This window comes from Aulonocara sp. 'chitande type north' Nkhata Bay, linkage group LG11 (assembly GCF_057382095.1).
Source record: "Aulonocara sp. 'chitande type north' Nkhata Bay isolate Kocher_YH1m ecotype deep benthic linkage group LG11, A_spYH_male_GT1.1, whole genome shotgun sequence".
Lineage (NCBI taxonomy): Eukaryota > Metazoa > Chordata > Actinopteri > Cichliformes > Cichlidae > Aulonocara > Aulonocara sp. 'chitande type north' Nkhata Bay.
In genome coordinates, this window is record NC_141354.1 from 16,896,826 (window position 1) to 16,916,965 (window position 20,140).

Here is a 20,140-nt window from a genome sequence, read left to right on the forward strand (position 1 = left end):
TTCTTCCCCAAAGCCATAACCACCCTGAACTCACACATGCACCGATAACACAGCCGCCCCCCACAGCCGCTGCAGAACTGTGCCCCCCCCAGCATGTTTGCACTGAGTAGGAGATGCTCTGTATCTCATAGTACAACTGTATAGTGACAATAAAGGTATTCTATTCTATTCTATTCTATAAATTTTAACCCACAAGCACACCGTATTTATGTGTGCTTGTGTTATAAATATTCATTTTTTAAAAAGTGAAACTAAATTAATAAATATCCTCCCAAATACAAATATACAAACAAAACGTAGAGCAAATTGATCAAATTATTAAAATTACGACATTTTTGTTAAATGTGAACGCAGCATCACACCATGCTGGGCACAGGGGATCGACATGGGTAAGAAAGATTGTCTTGCGCATGCGTGATGCATGACGAGTGGAACAGCGGCTCCGTTAGCATCCAAAGCTAGCGGACTGGTTTGATTGGGGAGCACGGTGTGGAGGAAGGACTCCTGCGATATCGGCGACTTCAGACATCCCCAGCTAATCCTCGAGCCAGTCATCATCCCTCCATGCTGTCCAAGAAAGGGAGATAGCGTTAATAGCCCTGCACTGCCAGCTCAATTAGCCACTGTCCAAGACAGATAAGGGACGCTACGTTTTGCGTGAAGAGCCTTCCTTTCAAGCAGAATCAGTTTTCTGACTGAAGTATTAAGAAATACAGCTGCAGCCACGACTAATATTACCTCTATAAAAAATGAGGTTGCCGAGTAACAGACAATGTGTGATGGAAGGAGATGGAAAGAAAATGGATCAAGCTCCACCGGTCAGAAACCCTTTTGTGCACGTCTTGAAATTCACCCCACTGGAAAAAGCAAAGGTAATTTTGTGTATGTGTTTGCACGCATTTTTTAACCTATTCATGCAGTTTTAGCTGCCCGTGGAACACTATCACTTTAGTGCGACACAGAGTCATACTGGCAGTTATTTAACTGATTCCCTTGATTGCATGCATTCAGTTGAGCTAGTATTAGCTAGTCAGCTAACATTAGCTACATACATGTTGCTTTTTCTCCGCTATCTTGTCGGTTCTACTGCCTTACTTGAATCCCCATTGAAAGCGCGGGGGGTCTTTAAAACAATCGCCTTAACTGTAGAAAGAATGTCCCATTTTACACACGACTACCTGATGTAAAGCTTGTAAATCACCCTGTCTCTATAATAGGAGAACGAAAGTCAGTTATTTGAGCATGGCTGCCTGTCCAAGAGGGGCCTAGCTTGTTGCTGTTTAATTGTTACTCCGGCTATTAGAAAGGTTTTTTGGTGGGTTTCACTATATTGGATGACAACATTTGTGTACGTCGTTTATTTAAACATGCTTCTCTTCTTTTTTTGCTCTGGCTTCGTTGGTTATCGCGGTTCAATTAACACGTGAGGATTTGGAGAAGGGGGGTTGTAAACCGGCAGACACGTTTTTTCCAACCCTCCTCCTGTCTACAAATAAAATGGATTTCCCCACAGCTCTTAATGTTCAAACAATTTGCCTTTCTCGTTGAAGATGGAGCAAAACTTTATAGCAGCTATTCGTCACTGCTGCTGCACGTAATCAGATTTTGGGGCTTTCGGGCTTCTCTGCAAAAGGAGTTAATTGGAGAGCAAGTCAGGTTTGCAGCCACTAGGCTTACACTGATCAGTTTCACTTTAAAGTCATGACACTGTTTAAGTGAGAAGTACAGACATCGTTCAGCGGAAATTTGAACCCTGCACAGATTTACCTCCTTCAGTATTGTCTTGTCCACTTTTGCTACGTGTTGCATTAGGCACAGATAATGAGAACCTGCAGTCATCATCTGTAAGCTTGAGTATTAGACTGTCATGTTCTTGAAAACTGGGACTGCATGCGAATTAAAGGCACACATGGCCCATGTGTAGTTAACCTCATATGATCTCTCGAAATAGCTGACACAGAGATGTGTGTGCACCTGTGCGTTCATTCTAAACAATTACTTGCAATTGACTGCTTATTCTTAACATAGATAATGTAATATGTGCTGTGTTAGTAAACAATGTGGAATTGCAGCACAGCTATGTGTTAGGTATTTTCAGTAACACAGCACAGTAGAATGGGAAGGCCAGAGTTTATGAATGAGGCAGCTCTGCCATTCTGTAATAGAGTATGGTGTTACAGATACACATAGTGACTAGGTGAAGGTCAAGCACATCTCTTTATTTGTTGCTTTTTTCCCCATAGAGACTGGAGGGAGAATTGAGACTGTGTGGTAGATAGGTGGATCAAAGCCAAGAGAATAGGCTTACATTTATTAGCCGTTCCTCAAGACTAAAACAAAAGTGTGGTTTCTCCAGCAAGTTTAATATATAAACAAAAGGGGAAGAAATAAAAACTTGTTCATGAGACTTTGAGTCTAACAACTGGACAACTGATAAGTGACACTCAAAGAGGCTACAGAGAGCATCGTGCTCAGGTCTTGCTTTCACATCCAAATGATCAACCCACAGAGTCTGTTTTCACTTCAGAGAGAAAGGGAACTGCAGTATGTTCTGTTTATTTTAAAACCGGACATTGTCACAGTCTTTCTAGTGAAACGCACAAACTGAAGAAGTTTGTGTTGCATTGGTGTTTCACAAATGCGAAAGACTGCCTCAGTTGTGTGGTGATAATTTAATTAAGTAATGGACAATAATAGCAGGATCAGAGGAGTTGCTGTCAAACCATAAAGCTTTAACTTTATATAGTTTTGCAGGCTAACGGCTTGGGAACTGATAGGCTGTTAATGAATTGAGAATTATTCTGCTTTTGCATATTTTTAAAAGGAATAAATTCTTTTCACTGCTTTGCTGATGCTCAAAGTGGATTTCTATAAAAAGAGGCAATCGTAATAAGGTAGATAATTCTTACTAATGGGGCAAATGACTAATGTGGCTAAATCTTGGATCAACTTTAGAGGCTTTGTAATTCAATACTTACCCATTCAATCCACATAAAGTTGCTCATGCAATGTCTGTAAACTTTAGTCAAGTTAATTGACTGAGAGCTGATCAGTAGGGTGACTTTATGGCAATATTTTGTGATGTTCTTGATTAGATTGTGGTCAGCCAATATTCTATTTCAAAGAACTGTTCCTGAGAAGCTTCAAAAGCTGGTGAGGTGTCACAATGCATTCTGCTAATCTTAGGAGTCTGATTTTGACAAGCCTAACCTAAAGGCCCAAATCTGTCTTTGTGTAGTGAAAGTGGAAACATTTACAACTTCTCATAATTGCACAAAACCACACCATTAAATAATATTTCCTACATGAATGCCAGAACACAGGGTTCGCTAGCAAAATGCTGTCCTGTATATGATAATCGCTGTGATTCACTACTCGATGAGCGATGATATTGTGGTAACTTTTTAGTATAATTAGAAGTTTTATGTGGTCTGACATCAAGAGTGGGCACATCAGTTGTGTATAGTGCTTTGGAAAACAATACCTCCTGCCCCTTCATAACTAAATGGCCTTCAGCATTTGCTCTATAGTATCCAGCATCTACATCCACACTGAATAATAGTATGAGGGGTAGGGCTGGGCAAAACGATTATTTTCCTAATCGATGAATCTAGCGATTAATTTTTCGATGCATCGATTAATCTAACGATTCATTTTTCAATCCGATTCGATTTCGATTCGATTCGATTAACGATTTTTTCCCCATTATTTGACTTGTATAGCAATTTCACATTTATTAATTTATGTATATAAATGAAAAACACAAATCTATTCATTTGAAGACCTTTTAATAAAAAATAAAAAAATTGCAAAATAAAGTTGTAGAGGTCGTACAATCAATACAATAGAGATAGCATTTATCAAGAAATGAAATGTGCAAACATATATAAAATTAAGGAAAAGTTAACAAAACATTTCAAATAAATAGCAACAATGGTGTCTTTAAACAAACAAAATGTAATATTCACTTTGCTTTCTGCCAAAAAGTGCTCTTCCTTCACAAAACAAAATCCACAATAACATTGTACTACAATCTTCTGTTTTTAACAAAAAATTAAATGTTTTGCAAAACAAATATAACAAAGGAAATCATAGCAAAAAATTAATAATATACAAACAGCAGCAATGGCGTCTTTGAACAAATAATGAAATGACAAGTTTCCCCTAAGTAGGACTCTGTGACCAGACTTGTCCAAGCATCAGTGGTAAGGGAGATTTTGGATGTGGCTTTTTTTAGTTCATTCCTTAGTTTCTCCACTGAAGTTTCATACTTTCTCTCCATCATGCTTGTAAAATGACGCCTAGACGGCAGAGTGTAACCTGGTTGGAAAGTGGTCAGCATTTCTTTGAATCCCTCACCCACAGCAAGTGGTCTCTTGTCTTTTAAAATCATAGCTAAGACGCTCTCAGTAAGTACAGCCACCTCCTGGGGGGTGCATGGTGTACTTCTTCTCTGACAGTAGTCCTCCAGACTTTTCTGTTTATTCCTGAAATCATAAATCACACACAGCACACAGATGAATTCGAATAATTACAAAATAATTATATGGAAAGCATAATATCAAAATAATTTGATAAGGATCTGGTTGAGCTAGATAGATAGATACACACACACTGTTATGCCATGTACTTTCATAGCATAACAGTAAGAGGTTAATAATAATCCCCAATGTTGAACATATGATATGCAGTAATCATGATGGCTGGAAAAGATAATGTTTAAACAGCCATAGCTGATGGCACCTTTACTGGTGCACTGCTTTCTAGTCATTAGATGGCATAACTTTGACTTATAAGATCAAGCTGGAGAAGCATAATGTATAAAAACAGCGTTCAAATAGGATGAAACACATTAAATTTGACAAATCAAGAGTTCATTGTCATTTTGCTTTTGCAAGCACTTTAACAATGTTGTAACAGTGTCCACGACGGCTACGTTTAGCAGGTGGTGCATTATCCTTGTTAACATTTCTCCTGCGGCCAATTCGCTGTCTCACATTTTTGTCTTTCGCCGATTCTGATAATCAGCCTGCGTGCATTCAGACTCATTTTGCCAGCATGGGCCACAAAAAAAAAAACAATAACAACAGCAGCTGCTATATGTTACTGCTCAGCAGCTTAAATGAGTTTTGCATTTACGGAGGTTGGGTGTTTATCTGTGTCTATGAGTGAGTGTACGTCTACGTGGGGGGGGGCGGTCTGGATGAATTAACGGGTAAAAACTAGCGTTAGTAAAAAAGTTGAAAACTTACGGTGGTTTGTCCTTTGCAGAAGCTGCTCCTGGATGCCGTCGTTTGAGGTGCTGGTGCATAGCCGTCGTGCTTTTATGATAGGCCATTTCCACCTCACAAAGCCGGCAAACGACTGAATCACTTCCTTTTCTGTTAAAATATCCCCATACTGTAGAACTGCGTGTTCGGGTGGAGTGATTTAAGTTGACTGCAACTGCCTCACTCATGATTCCGCTACTCGCTGCCGCCATGTCTTTTTTTGAAAGTGACGACGCATCGACGCAGATTTTTTTACGTCGACGTATTTTTTGCGTCGACGTAATCGATTACGTCGACGCGTTGTCCCAGCCCTAATGAGGGGTATGATCCTGCTCATGTAAAAGTTGTAGTTTATAAATGTTGAACATGAAATGACACAGAAAAGATTGCAGACTGCAGGTCTGATAGAGCATAGATTGATTGGCAGACCACTGCGTACTGTATTACTGTTGGCATTAGCATTGCGAAGAACCATCACTGTTCTCTAAACTAAATCTCAGCTTCATTTTTTTTTTTTTTTTTTTTTTTCGTTTGAAAGTCCACTCCCAGAAGCACTGTCTTTTTCTTATACTTTTGCACGTTAATATTTCCAAATCAAGTGAACATTAAGGGTTTTCTTTCTTTTCTAACTCATCAGCGCTAAAACGAGAGGGAGTGGTTAAACAAAAACCCTCTGGGCATATGCAATTCGCTTGGATTTTTATTTGTCAATGCTGCTAATTCAGAGAAGTGTTTTACTATTAATTTGTTGGCATCTCCTTAAACACAGGCTAAAATCACTCTATTGTTTTTGTATTTTTGCTGATATTTAAAAATGGAAGGAAAAAAACCCCCAAATGCACAAAAAAATCATCTTTGAGGTTAGTGTGGAACTGCGTGTATAGCTGATGTTTAACACAGAGCTCACTTTCTAACTTAGCCTTCTGTTACATATGTATGATTATGTGGTTTAACAGTGCACATTGTTTTCAGCCTCTTGGGACTTTAATTAGGACAGAAAAAAGATTTATACAGTCTGTTAGATAACATTTTTATATTTGATTACATTATAAGCCCTAAAATAAAGTTTTTTTAGCATATTGCTATACCTCTTAAATTCCAAAGAGTCCCTTTACTAGCATTGCCTGTTGACATTCATGTATTCCTGTGCTTTGAATTGATCTTTCAACATTGCACAGGTTAAGACAGCGGTCCCCAACCCCTGGGCCTCGGACCGGTACCGGTCCGTGAGTCGTTTGGTACCGGGCCGCGAGAGTTGAGGCTCAGGTGTGAAATGTATAGTTTTCAGGGTTTTTATCGGTTTTCAGCGTTCTTTTGTTATTGTTTTTATCGTTAACTCTGTTTTCCTGGGTCTTTTCACGTGTGTTATGAATAAATCTTCTTTTTTTCGGTACCGGTACTAGTTTTATTTTGTTGTATTTATCCGCGACACCTTAAAGGCCGGTACGTGAAAATATTGTCGGGCATAAACCAGTCCGTGGCGCAAAACAGGTTGGGGACCGCTGGGTTAAGACATTCTTAACAACAGGAACCCCCAGCCCCCTTTTTTGAGAATGTGTTTGGCATTTTAAAATGCAGTTTAAACTGAATTTGCTGTTAGATAAGAACTCTCTCCTGATAAGGTAGGCCACTTAGACTTGATGTTTAACAGCAGTGCTTGCTATCAGGACAAATATTGACAAAAGATAAGGTGTGCTATCAGGGTCATGAATAGCTTTTAAATAAACAGTCATAACTGAATCTTTAGAGTGAGGTGCAAGGATTATCAGAGCCTCTAAGAATGCACAACTTGGTATATAACATGTCAGCTTTAAAGGATATTGCTTGTGAGTATAGGAAGTAAACCCATAAGACAAATTTGTATTGCGTAGTCTTAAATTATAGGAGCTATGTTTAGAGGCCATGCTGCAAACTCGCTGCCATTTATACTGTGTAGGACACACATATTAGGCACTTGTTTGTGTGTGTTGCTTATTTTACAAACACACAGTCATTTTACTTGTTTGAACTGCAGCCTGAGACCATTGTTGTTCGACCATTAAAGCTCCAGTTTGGCAACCTGAACAGCTATGAAGTTGCTGACATACCCATCCTGTAAGAGATCACTTCAGTCATGGATTCATTCTGTAGGCTGAAGTCATCCTTTTACAAATAAGAACTGTAGCAGTATAGAAAATAACTGATCTTTTTGCTTTTTCTCTATTTCACAGATTGCGTTAATGACAGTCACGCTATTCCCCATCCGTCTACTCATAGCTGCATTCATGATGTTGCTGGCCTGGCCTTTTGCCTTCATTGCCTCAGTGGGGCGCTCCGAGACCACCGTTGAACCCCAGTGCCTCTGGAGAAGGTGGGTGTTTTTTAATGTATAGCTTTCGATAATTTAAAAAAAAAAAAAACAACTGGTAGAACTGGCTCAAAGTTCAGTAATTAAGCTCGAGTGGCTCCATAGTGTAATGATTTGCACATCGGCCTAAGAAATGAAAGATCCCTGGTTTCCCTTTGGAGTTGTGGGCATTCAAACATGGAGCTATGGCGACCCCTCTTGAATGAGGGAGTTTAGAATGCAGAGTCTAGTACTGTTAAACTAATGTGCATTGTTATGGTAGATTTGTGATGTGCTTCCCTTGCATTACTCATTTTATGTTTTCGAAGGAACTGCACAATGAAATTTGTCAAAGTATGTGACTTCCTATGTTTGTTGAGTTTGTACGATAGCATCCATGTTCAAACATGTTTTTGCCAATCCAGCACAGTCTTTCTATAATTTAGTTGTGGAGGTGGTGCCTACTTCCTCCTGACAGTAGCCAGTATAAATTGAGGAATTTATTGATTTTTAAGACAAGAAACAATTGCATAATCATGAGCATCGTTAATATCAAGTTTAGTTTGGCTGTTGACAGCAGGCCCTGTAGGGTTAAAGCACACAGTTCTCCAGCTAGTCTTTGCTGTCTTACTCACTTTATGATGATACCAACCAAGCACTTTTTGTTGAATTTAAAGCTCTGATGTACTTAAAGTGCTGTGTGTCAAATAGAAATTTTGTGATACTTCTGGTAAAAGGTGTTTTTTAGTGAAACTTAAATTATAGCTAGTTTCTTGATTGGCCTTGACTGGAAAGATGACGGATATAATTCTGTCTTAAGTTGTGAGATCTCACCGGTAATGTTAGTGAAGAAACAGCGTGAGAAGTAATACATTTGAAGAACTAGACCCCACACTGTGCATTACAGGTGGTTATGGTGTCAGTTCGCTTCTGGTCACCAATTATTGACGCAGTTTATTTTCCATAGCAACTTACAACACTAATCCTGTGTCCCTTATGACTCTATTGTGAATATTGGTACTGCTGTTTTAATAAATTATGCTATATCATTTAAAGTGTTTTCTTTTATTTGCAAGAAGTGAAAAGTGCTTCTCACACATGGATGATCTTGTTTTCCAGACTGGTGGACATCATTCTGAGAATAATCATGCGAGTCATGTGGTTTGCGGGAGGGTTCCATTGGATGACTGTGAAAGGGCGAAGGGCATTGCCTACAGAAGCACCTATCCTTACCCTGGCACCCCACTCTTCTTACTTTGATGCCATCCCAGTCACCATGACAATGTCCTCAATTGTCATGAAGGCTGAGAGCAAGGATATACCTCTCTGGGGAAGTAAGTAACCCCACCACCACACACACAAACACACAGGCACACACAAAAACAAAATCTCATTGCTCATGACAGTGAGTTACTAGATGCATTTCAGCAGCACGTGAGGGAAAGATGATATTTGTGGTATGTGGCTTGTACAAAGGGGAAGATTATCAGTACAGCATCAGTAAGACAGTTCCCATGACTTTGCTGCCGTTACAGTCAACAGGGGATTGCCCACTCTGATTTGCATTTAATTTTGATAAGTTAAAAGCAAGTGTAGCTTGGTTTTTGTTCAGCCTTGTGTAGCTTGGTATAGCAGTGCTATACCTCAAAAAAAAAAAGACAAAGAAAATACAGATGCTATGCTGTAATGAAAGCAGATATTATACTCCAGAACAACACGTTTGAGTTTTCAACTGTGACTAAACAAGGTAATTTTGTTAAAAAGAAAAAAAAGTCAAACTTGAATGCTCAGTGTTACACTGTACTCACAACATTCTTTAACCCACAAACATGTCAAAAGGAGCCAAGTCAAAATACAAAATATAAGTGTCTGGATAAAAGACACTCAGACTAATGATTTTTTTTAAATTTTATTCATAGCCAGACATAGATCCCACAAAGCCAAATGCTTATTTAGCTGTGTGGCCTTGTCTTTGCACAACTCAGAGTAACATCCAGAGGACCGGCAGGACTTGCTTAGACGCACTCAGTACAATAATATAAGTCAAATCCTATCAACTAGGCTGCAAGTTCAACAGTCTTCTCAATTGCCAGTTCAGTCACCGGTTCTTATGTCCCCGTAAGCAGAACATGCTGTGAAGGTGTTTATGTGTTATTTTTGCCTTCCTTTCTCCTCCTGCTCTGCCTGCTGAGTCAGTAATTAGCCACATTGTTAGTTCCAGGCTGAGTGAAGCTCGGCCAAGTTAAAGCAGCTTTACTTGTGTTGCAGGATTACGACCATATTTCAGCATATTTGTTTATTGGCAAATTGTCTGTTTAAACAATATGCAGTCAGCTATTATGATTTGGATTAGCTGGGCTAAAGTGTAAAAAATGCAAATGAATGCATTTGAAATTGTAAAAATATATTGAATTTTATGCTGCTGTTCTATTGTTTCTACTATCTCAATATTGGCTTTCCCTAAAATGTTAAAGGGCCTCTAATGTTCTTTAGGGTGACAAGTCCTTTTGGACTTGCAGTAGGAACCAAGCACAAGGGCATGGCCACGTGGAATCCAGAATAAGCATTAAGACCTGATCAGCCAGAATGACGTGTGCAGAGCGACTTGTAGGGTTCTTGCGAGAGATGTAATCCCTTCCTGTCAGCAGACAGCTCACAGTTGAAATCATTTCTTCTTCTTCTTGTCATGGTCTCACCTTCTTCTTTCTTCATTTTGTTCCCTTACTACTCTCAAACTTCTCTCTTTCTGTTGACTTTCTGTATGAGCAAAGAGAGGCTTTTTTTTTTTTTTTTTTTTTTTGGTCTCGGTAAAACGAAAGATGCTTCTGCTCTACAAAGTCTTTAACCCTAGTCTTTGCCTACTCAGTTTCCTGTTTGTCATTGCACATGTCCCTTTGCACGTCTACTAGTGCACAGATTGCACATATATTGGACTGTTCAAAGTCAGAGAGAGTCAGTATGACTTAAGGGGAACAGATTTCTTTAAAAAAAAACAAGATGAGGACAAATATAAAAAAAAAACCCCCAAAAAAAACAAAACCTCTTGATTCTTTTGCTTTGATGTAGTTACTTATCTAAGGTGGAAAGTTTTTTTTTTTTTTTCTTGTTTGTTTGTTTGGTTTTTGTTTTGTTTTATTATTTGCTTTGAGCTGCATGCAAAAAGATATTTTGTGAAAAGGGTTGGCGTAATAAGCAAATGCTTCAGCCAATACCTTTTGATTAGCCTTGTCTCATGCTTTCTTGCTTTGTGGTAGATCTTTGTTCTGTTTTCACTGAGATATTTGAATGCTAATCAATAAAAATCAAATCAAAATCAAAATATTTGAATTTGTTCTTTCAGTTATTATGCACCAACAATAATTTCACTGCATTACTCAAGAGTACTTTTTTGGCTGTGAAATGAGCAGTTTTGTTGTTACGGCACAAAGAGCGCTGTAGATGCAGTAGAGAAGGTCAGAAGGAGCTGCATTGTGTCTTTGTGGAACTGGAGAAAGCATATAAGGTGCCAAGAGAGGAACTGTAGTAGTATATGAGGATGGTGCAGAAAGTGTATGAGGACAGCAAAACAGTGGTGAAGTGTGTAGTAGACGTGGCAGACGGGTTCAAAGTGGGGGGGTGGGATTACATCGGGGATCGGCTCTGAGCCCCTTTTTGTTTGCAGTTATGATGGACAGGTTGACAGATGTCATCAGATAGGAGTCTCCATGGACTATGGTGTTCACAGGTGACATTGTGATCTATAGTGAGTTGAGGAGAGCAGGTGGTAAAGAGCCTGGAGAGAAGAGGAATGAAATTCAGTGAATGAGAGGGAGATGGGTGTAACAGTGAAGCTATGAGGGTAGATAAATTTACACTCCAGGGGTTAACCAGCCAAAGCAATAGACAGTGCTCTATAGATGTGAAGAAGAGAGTGCAGGCAAGGTGGAGTGGGTGGCAACAAGTGTTAATGTTCTCATTACACCTTACATTTTAGTGATAGGGCTTAGAAAAACAAACAAATAAATAAATGGTCTAGCATTACATTGGGCAGTTGCTCTGTACCTGATAATATGCACACAGTTAACTGGTTCAGCACTGTTGTTGTAGATTGTGTCAGTATGTAAAGGTTAAAGTTTGTTTCAAATGCAGGTGATTATCATCAACCAAGCCAGCAGCAGTGGACTGACAAAAGCTCCAGCGTGTAACTACTGCCAGCACAAAAACTGTATCACTGTCAACAAAATAAAAAGAATCATATCATATAGACGGACATAACAAATAGTCATACAGCCACCATTACCCCTGTTGTCCCTGGTTGTTTTTCACAGATCGATAGTTGCACTGACCATTACTGTTGTTTTGTTGTGCTCTGAATTGAAATCGCAGCCGGAGGTGTTTCAAATCAGTTATCCCATCATCTGACGATGGTCTCATGGTCATGAAAACAATGATGATTAGAGGGCTGTATGTTATGTCCTGTGTGTTTTAGTGCCACCTTCTGCCTGCTCAGAGTTCCTACAATGGAAACGTGGCTTATATTTAAACATTAGATGAATCAGAATCAGAATACTTTATTAATCCCAGGGGAAACAGTTGCTCAAGGCAGTAAGAAAATTAACTAGTTAAAAAACAATATACTACAAAATGGTTCTTATAAATACAAATAGCTCTAATATATAGATATCCCAATATATCAAACAAAATTGAATATGGATAAAGTTTTAATTGAGGTCCCTCTCTTATCATACTTATTTTGTTATTGTCTCTGTACAGTATGTGCAGATCTTAAAGGTGTGCAACTACTGCATTGTGTATGTGTGCTTTAGATGGAGGAACTGTACATAAAGATGACCACAGGCAGCAATGATTTCTTGTGTCATTCAGTGGTGGATTTGGGTAATCTCAGTCTGTCACCGACTGTGCTCCCGTGACTGGCCAGCATGTCACTGAGTGGGTGGGGGTTATTGTACAGAATTGGTTTCCTAATCTGTCATCAAAAGAGGAAGTTGACATCAAATGTGTGACAGTTTTTGTTCCTTAATAGCTGTGTTCCTTGTATTTGTGTATCTCCTTCTGTATATTTATGAGTTATACTCACTGAATAAAGTACACCATTTTTTTTTTTTTTTACAGCAAAAGGAAATGCAAGTACAATGTAAGATATATTTAACAATGATTTAATCCTGCAAACTTTTTGTGGATCTTACAGATTTTCATAAAATTATGCGTTTTTGCTTGAAATGTATCTAATCCCAGTCATTATTGGATACGGTTTTTCCTTTGTGTTAAAAACTTTAGACTTTTGATTGAGTTTTGTGCCTGCAAAAGATTAGATCTCTGCCCAATTAAATTATTCTGTGTAGTGAAGCGTTTGTGCTTTTGATGTTTGACAGTTCTACATTTACGATTGGGATATTTATTGCAGAAATAGAAGTATTTGTTGTTTGCAGCAATGGCTTCTCAAGTAATTTCTATCTGAATTTCCTCCACTGTCTTCCTTCTGCTTCAAGCTTTGATTAAGTACATCAGGCCGGTGTTCGTTTCCCGGTCAGACCAGGACTCCAGGAAGAAGACTGTGGAGGAGATCAAACGCAGAGCCCGCTCTGGAGGAGAATGGCCTCAGGTAAGTTGGTGAAGTTACGCAAGAGTCACCATGTTGCACCAATTAAATGCATGAATGCCATGATCTGTTTTTACCAGACATTGCAGTAAACATCAACCACTAACTAGTTTCCCTCTCATACATACAGATCATGATTTTTCCAGAGGGAACGTGCACCAATAGATCCTGCCTAATCACCTTTAAGCCAGGTAAGTACCCATGTTTTTTTTGTTTTGTTTTGTTTTCTTTTTTAACTGTGTAATTGCTATTCTAATTTTTTCTTAGACCAGCATGTTTCCTTTACAAATATAACAGATGAAAACTAGTCTCCTGTCTTGTTTTTGTTGTTGTTTTTAAATCCTCGTAGGGGCCTTCATCCCAGCTGTACCAGTGCAGCCTGTGGTCATTCGTTACCCTAATAAACTGGTAAGTAAATTGGCAAAAAGTTGTTTTTTTTTCCCCCCCTTAGCCTTTTTGTCATTAGGTGATAGATTAGAAATAGGAGCTGTGAGATGTAGAAAAAAACAAATCTAGAATCGTGTCCTGTGGCATTAATTCATTTTATTTGGAAAAGCACTCATCGCCCTTTTTGTTCCTCAAACCAATTGACTGGTTAACCATGATGCTTTTGTTATGGAATTTTCAAATACCCAAAATGTTTTGTTGATTGATGCCAATTTGTTTTGCCATTTTTTTTCCTCATGATGGCACTATTGGCTTTACTTTTATGATGCCGAAATTCATGCACAATGATAATAACTGTGCAATGATGCACAGCAAGGCTGTTATCTGCTGATATCACAGCAAATTATCTTACTATGACTGCAGAATTTAGTCATTCAAAAGCATAACAGCTTTCTGAGACATAATTTTACATATGAAAATTATGTCTGATGAAAATGAAGTCGGTGTCCACAGCTAGAGGAAAGAAAGGGGGTGGGTTCCACAGCTTTAAAGAGTTAAAAGCGATTCCAGAAGTTTTTCAGCCATATGAAATCACTCTAGCTGAGAAAAAACGCTAGTGATGCCCATTTTGCCCATCTGTATTCAGCCGCAAAGCATTAGAACGAAGTACAGAAACCAATTTTTAATAACTTCTAGCTAGTCTGTGTGAATATTAATTCCTGGGCTGCCTCATTTGCATTTAATAGGTGTCATTGCGTGAGAACAGTAGACTTTTTAATATAATGGTAATAAAAAAAAAAATTCAGTCTGCCATGAAGCATAATGGATTTTGAATTTTATTGACACACATTATCTTACTGTGTTTACATTTAAGGGATTAAACATAGCATTTCCATTTTTTGGAGCAACCTTATTTTGGAAATGTCCATAAAAGGATAGAAGCCTTCCAAAATTTAAAAGAATAAATAATCATTAGCACAATGAATCTCTTAGCTTTGGAAACCTAAGCACGTATCCAGGTGAAGTCTAAAGCTAATACATGTTTTCGCTCTGAGTAAACGCATCAAAACTGTAACATATTGAAACCTGTATGAAATGCTTGTTGGGGGTGTCTGAAAAATGTTTGTCCAAACTGAATTTTAATGTGCTAGAGTTGAGTATTTAATTGCACACTTAACTTACCATAAACTAATTACACTGTAATCATTTTTAAACTGATTGAAAATAAGCTGCCTGTGAGAAAGAAAGCTGGAGCAAAGTTATCACTTGAACCAAGAAATAAAAAGTAAAAGTGTGTTTGAGAGACTAATAATTTGTCTCTTCTTCATGTGGTTTGTTTGTTTATTTATTTATTTTTAACAGGACTCAATCACATGGACATGGCAAGGCCCAGGAGCGTAAGTACAGAATTTCACACTTTCTTAATTTAACACTTTGTGCATTCTTTACATACTGTAACTAACATTGTTTTAAGTCAAAATCAGACATAAATAAAGAACTAAACTCAAAATAACAAATCTGGAAATTGCATAGTATTTACACACAATCTCACATGACTTGATAATTTGACAGTGTTTTAATTAATTTATTCTCGCATGTTACCTTAAGCTTTCCCAGCTGGAACTTAAATATTAAAGGGTTTGAAAATTTGTGCATTAAGAAAATTAAATAAACAACAAGAAAAATGTAAGAGGTTTTCAGTTGACGTGTTGTCTGTGCAGGGCTCTCCTTTTTTTTTTTTTTTTTTTTTTTTTTTTGTTTGTTTGTTTGTTTGTTTGTTTGTAATTTGTTGTTGTTGTTGATGTCCTGTTATTATCCAGATTCCAAATTTTATGGCTGACACTCTGCCAGTTACACAATGAGTTTGTGATAGAGGTAAGTGTGCATTACTGTCAATATAGATAATTGCATATCTACCCGTATGAAAAATATGACTCTGAGAGAGATGCTAATGATTTTAAAAAAGATATTTTTGGGGGGGCTTTCTACAGTTTCTTCCCATCTATACACCCTCAGAGGAGGAGAAGAAGAATCCTGCACTCTTTGCCATCAATGTGAGACGTATCATGGCTAAGTATGTTGAAATAATTGATCATATTATATACATTTCAACAATTTATGTACACAACACAAAGTTGACTGAGGTTATTATTCCAATTCCAATTTTGCCTCTTCATTTAAAAACGGTGAATGCAGTGAATGTCTCTAGCTGTAAAGTTGTATTAATCCACATCTTTTAGATTTCCATTGTCATCTAATTATTAAATAAAGTATACACTGTTTAGAAACTTTGCATTTTTCTTTAGAAGTATAATAATTATATATAAAATACAATCCTAAATGAATGTGAACCACCTAGTTATCATTGTCTTATGCTGTGTAAGGGCTATACTTGCCTATTAGATTACTACATTTTGTGCATTATTGCTTTGAGCTACACATGGGGAAACTTCAGCTCTGCAGATTCATGGAGAAAACTTGGAACATTGTTCCCAACTTCAAAGTAGATGTATCAGATACTTTCTCTGCGTTATTGGCCTTAAGCAAAGTTCATATTGATTTGCACAAACTGATGTCCCATCATTATCTCTCCTGTGTGGTGCACAGAGCCCTGGGGGTACCCATCACAGATTATTCATTTGAAGACTGCCAGCTGGCCATGGCAGAAGGCCAGCTGAGGCTGCCAGTCGACACCTGTCTGCTGGAGTTTGCCAAGCTTGTCAGGAGACTGGGGTGAGTCATTCAAACTTTCCAAGGCAATAAACCTATCAAAGATGACTAAGTAAGGGGCACAAGGGTGAGGAAGGCAAAATATTCTCCCAACACTGCAGGGATTTAGCGTTTTGCCTAGCAGAGAATGAAAGAGTCGAAACAATGAAAAACATGTAGCTTGTTGGGGGGGGGAAATGCAAATGAGTAGAACGGAGCACATAAATATTATACAGTATAACTGTAAAGTCTATAGAGTTGTCATAGCTTGCTCATTCTCAGGAGCACAAGTCTTCTCATTTTTTCCCCTCTCTCTTTGCTTACACTGTTATTCTTATGTTATTATGTCATCGCTGTCCCAGATTGAAACCACAGAACTCCGAGAAGGTTTTGCAGGAGTATGGGAACAGAGCCAGGAAGCTTGAGGGGCAGAAGCTGGGACTGGAAGGCTTTGCACACTTCCTTGATGTGCCAGTTTCAGATATGCTGCGAGACATGTTTGGTCTTTTTGACGAGGTAAAAACTGCAGCGACCTTTTACTGATAACCATGATTGCTCTGCAGTCTTTCACAGTGGTTACTGCTGCTACTTGAGTGCATTTTGTTTTATTATTTTCACGTTTAGTTTTTATTATGCAGATACAGAACAGCAGTTTTAGAAAAATGCACAACTGAAGCAATATTCGTTCTAGTTTGGGGCGTGATTGAAGTAGTCTGATGAGAAAGTGCTTCTAGAAAACTGGATTGTATGCGCTTTCTTTAAACTAAACTCAGTGTGCATATTTGCATAATGGAACCTAAACAAGAAAAGATTTGTTGCTGCAATGTGTTTTTGACCTAAATGGCTATCGGCCAGATGCTTCTGTGAAACATAGCAGTCTTGCTCACAGTCTGATTTTATTTTTATTGTGGTCTCTTGTCTTTTCAGCATGAAGATAACAGAATGGATATTAGAGAATATGTGATAGCCTTATCTGTTGTATGCAGGCCTGCCAAAACTCTGGAAACAATGAAATTGGCCTTTAAGGTAAGATTTATGCTTATCTGACCAACTGGCAGAATAGTTTTGTGCTTCATAAGCACCAGCATAACATTTGCTCCATTAACGCATCTTCTGGGTAGTACATTTATATTTGTCCCATATTTCAAAACCTTTCAAAATGCTTGATGAAGTGTGCATTTAGGGTTTCACTGAAGCCGATCAGTTACTCTGGGTATCTATAAATCAGCTTGATGAAGTAAGGTGAGAAGAGCATGATAATCTTCTCTTCTTACTTGCTTGATATTTGAGTTGAGCAAGGGCTGTCACCTTATATGCTGTTCAAGTGGCCCTAAAGCAAAGCCAAGGAGAATGTTTTAATCTTATCATATTTCCTCTTCCCCAGATGTTTGAGGCAGAGGAGGATGGTGCCATCACAGAAAGCGAGTTAGCAGTTATACTTAAGACAGCTTTAGGCGTGAGTCACATCAGCGTGTCACATCTGTTTACCGCCATTGACGTGGACAACACAGGGAAGATCTCATTTGGTAAGAGATCGAATAAAACGGCCATAAAAATATTTCACTGAATTCTTTTGAGCTATAATTAGTTATCAAAGTGAGTTTTTTTCCCCTCATGCATTGGATTAGATTTGACAACCAGGACACTTTATTTTAAGATGCCCTCAGTCTCTTGGCAGTTTTTCCTAATGCTGCCTTTGTGTCTGGCACCCCCATGTGGTCTTTTCGCAGACAAGTTCAGAAACTTTGTGGAGCACCACCAAGACTTTGCTGACGACTACCTGTACACAGAAAACACAGACCTCCACAGTGCTCCCTACAATGATCACCAAACCCAACCCAGCCTGTCGACACTGAAAGTGAAAGGAGCCGCCGCCACCAGCAAAACGGCTAATGGTATCTGTCCCGAATTCAGCGACCACGATGGCACAATAGATGGACTCAAGAAACACAACTAAAAGAGTTTAGAGAAATTGGATGGGGAAAGCAAACCCCTCTCCTGGTGAGAGGAGTGTTGTGTAAGGAGAGCTGTAAATTGCTGAATAAGAAGGGACTATCTTTCATTAATCACAAATACAAAAATCAAGTTTACCATAACCTTTTATTACCATTGTATCCGTGAAATTTATGAGATTTTCAGCCTCTAAAAGGTTTATTTTGTTACTTTTTTTTTCCTCTTCCATAGTAAGATTTGTCAGAATGCCAAACAATGGCTGTTAGGGTTACAATACTTGAATACTTGAAGCGCAGGCACATATTAAAATTTCTAGGGCAAATTCTTTTCCCTCTAACAGAGTATGGACTGTCCTTTTGTTTGATATTTTTTTTTTATTATTTTTTAAATATATAAATGAGGGGAAACTGAACAAAATGAGCCCCCAGTCATCTGTATTTGGTTATCATTGATTTGTAACTTTTATCCATTTCCTCTCTTTATGATAGCTGCCTTTTGAGTAGAAAGTGCAGAAAGGATGGGCTCAAGTTAATTTAAGCAGGATTGAGGATTAAGTGCTGAAAAAGGAAGGCCTGAGGGTACCAGTGACAACTGTTGGACTACTTGAAGCATTTAGCTTCAATAGCCACATTTGAGGTTAACTAGGGTTTCTGCAAGTTTGTGGTCGTACTTGCTATGAGCCTGGTGTGTGTGGATGTATTTGTACATAAATATAATATTTGATTTCGCTCAGGGTTCAGAGACAAAATTGAAAAACTTGTATGATGTCACAATTTTTGGCGTTCAATGGATCACATGCATGTACATTCCACAGTTTGGTCATTTCTCACCCGCATAAGTTTTTTTTTTTTTTATGTTTTAAAAGAAATTACACTTGGACCAAAAATGCATTTGATGATTTCACGTCACCTTCTAGGTTTGTTACTGTCCTTTTGAGCTAGTTGTGTAATGTTGAAAAGAGTGGAAAAACATCACTGTACGTGACCACTGAAAGCACATTCAGTTAAGTAGCTTAGTTGGATATTTTAAAGGCAAAAGTGTATTTTCTGCATTACACTGTTATCCTTGTAGGACCATATTATTGTCAATTAATCTTCCCTAATGACTTCCAGGATGGAGTTTGCTCCTTAGTCATCTGTAACATTGTGCTTCATACACCCCATTTGAGGGACCAGTCTGTTGTTTGAAATGTCCGCCTGTAATTTTACTTTTGGATTCCCCCCCCCCCCCCCCCCCCCCCCCCCCCTCCAGGGGGTCTGATTTAGTCACTCAGTAAGGGGGTGAGGTTGTGATTTCAATTTTAATGACAGTGAAGGGATTTAATAAAAAATTAAGGTTAAGTAGTTCCTCATTTAGTTCTTTGGTCAGATTTTTATTTTATTTTTATTTTTTTTATTTTTTTTATTTTGGAAACAAATAAAATGAGGGATTTTGGGAGATTATTTTAAATCACATTTCCATCTCATCTGTGATCATTCATAGTGTATATGTGTATCCCATTATGGCTTTCAGTGAAGCAATATTTCACATCTCTTAAGCCTTCTCAAGATGTATGCTTTTGAAGAGTTCTTATATGCATTTTGAATATTCCAAATGCAGGACATTTTGTGAATTTTTGATATACGTATATGACTGATTTTTATTTTCACTGCCATGACAAAGATCTGTGATCTTCTCTGCAGATTTTATTGTTGATAAATGAGCCACATTTTATTTTTCTTTGTGTAATAATGCAGTTGTTTTTGTGCTGTATTCCTCTTACACTATGAAAGGTTTATTGCTATATTATTACTACTCGTGATGATATCCTTGAATCTGTAGAATTTTTATGCGAAAATCAAGAATGTATAGACAATCTTGTCACAATTGGAAGCCACTCGGCACTGATCTCCAGTG

General features: G+C 38.1%; 1 protein-coding gene across 1 annotated transcript; it reads left to right on the top strand.

Annotated features, from left to right (window-relative positions):
* Positions 1-424: 424 nt before the first annotated feature.
* Positions 425-19,480, top strand: LOC147318728 (lysophosphatidylcholine acyltransferase 1). Its single transcript, XM_086310809.1, has 14 exons — positions 425-872; positions 7,481-7,620; positions 8,716-8,930; positions 13,086-13,198; positions 13,326-13,386; positions 13,545-13,603; positions 14,945-14,979; positions 15,403-15,457; positions 15,574-15,656; positions 16,190-16,315; positions 16,654-16,807; positions 17,219-17,317; positions 17,676-17,817; positions 18,022-19,480. Exons 1-14 carry the CDS (start codon positions 750-752, stop codon positions 18,246-18,248), a joined length of 1,632 nt encoding a protein of 543 aa, XP_086166935.1. The 5' UTR covers positions 425-749; the 3' UTR covers positions 18,249-19,480.
* The last annotated feature ends 660 nt before the right edge of the window (positions 19,481-20,140 follow it).

What these genes read in the sequence shown, in the direction of transcription:
- LOC147318728 (XM_086310809.1), top strand. Translation starts at nt 750, where the DNA reads ATGAGGTTGCCGAGTAACAGACAATGTGTGATGGAAGGAGATGGAAAG. An exon ending in TTCGTTACCCTAATAAACTG is followed by an intron (nt 13,604 to 14,944) that starts GTAAGTAAATTG and finishes TATTTTTAACAG; the next exon opens with GACTCAATCACATGGACATG. An exon ending in ACATGGCAAGGCCCAGGAGC is followed by an intron (nt 14,980 to 15,402) that starts GTAAGTACAGAA and finishes GTTATTATCCAG; the next exon opens with ATTCCAAATTTTATGGCTGA.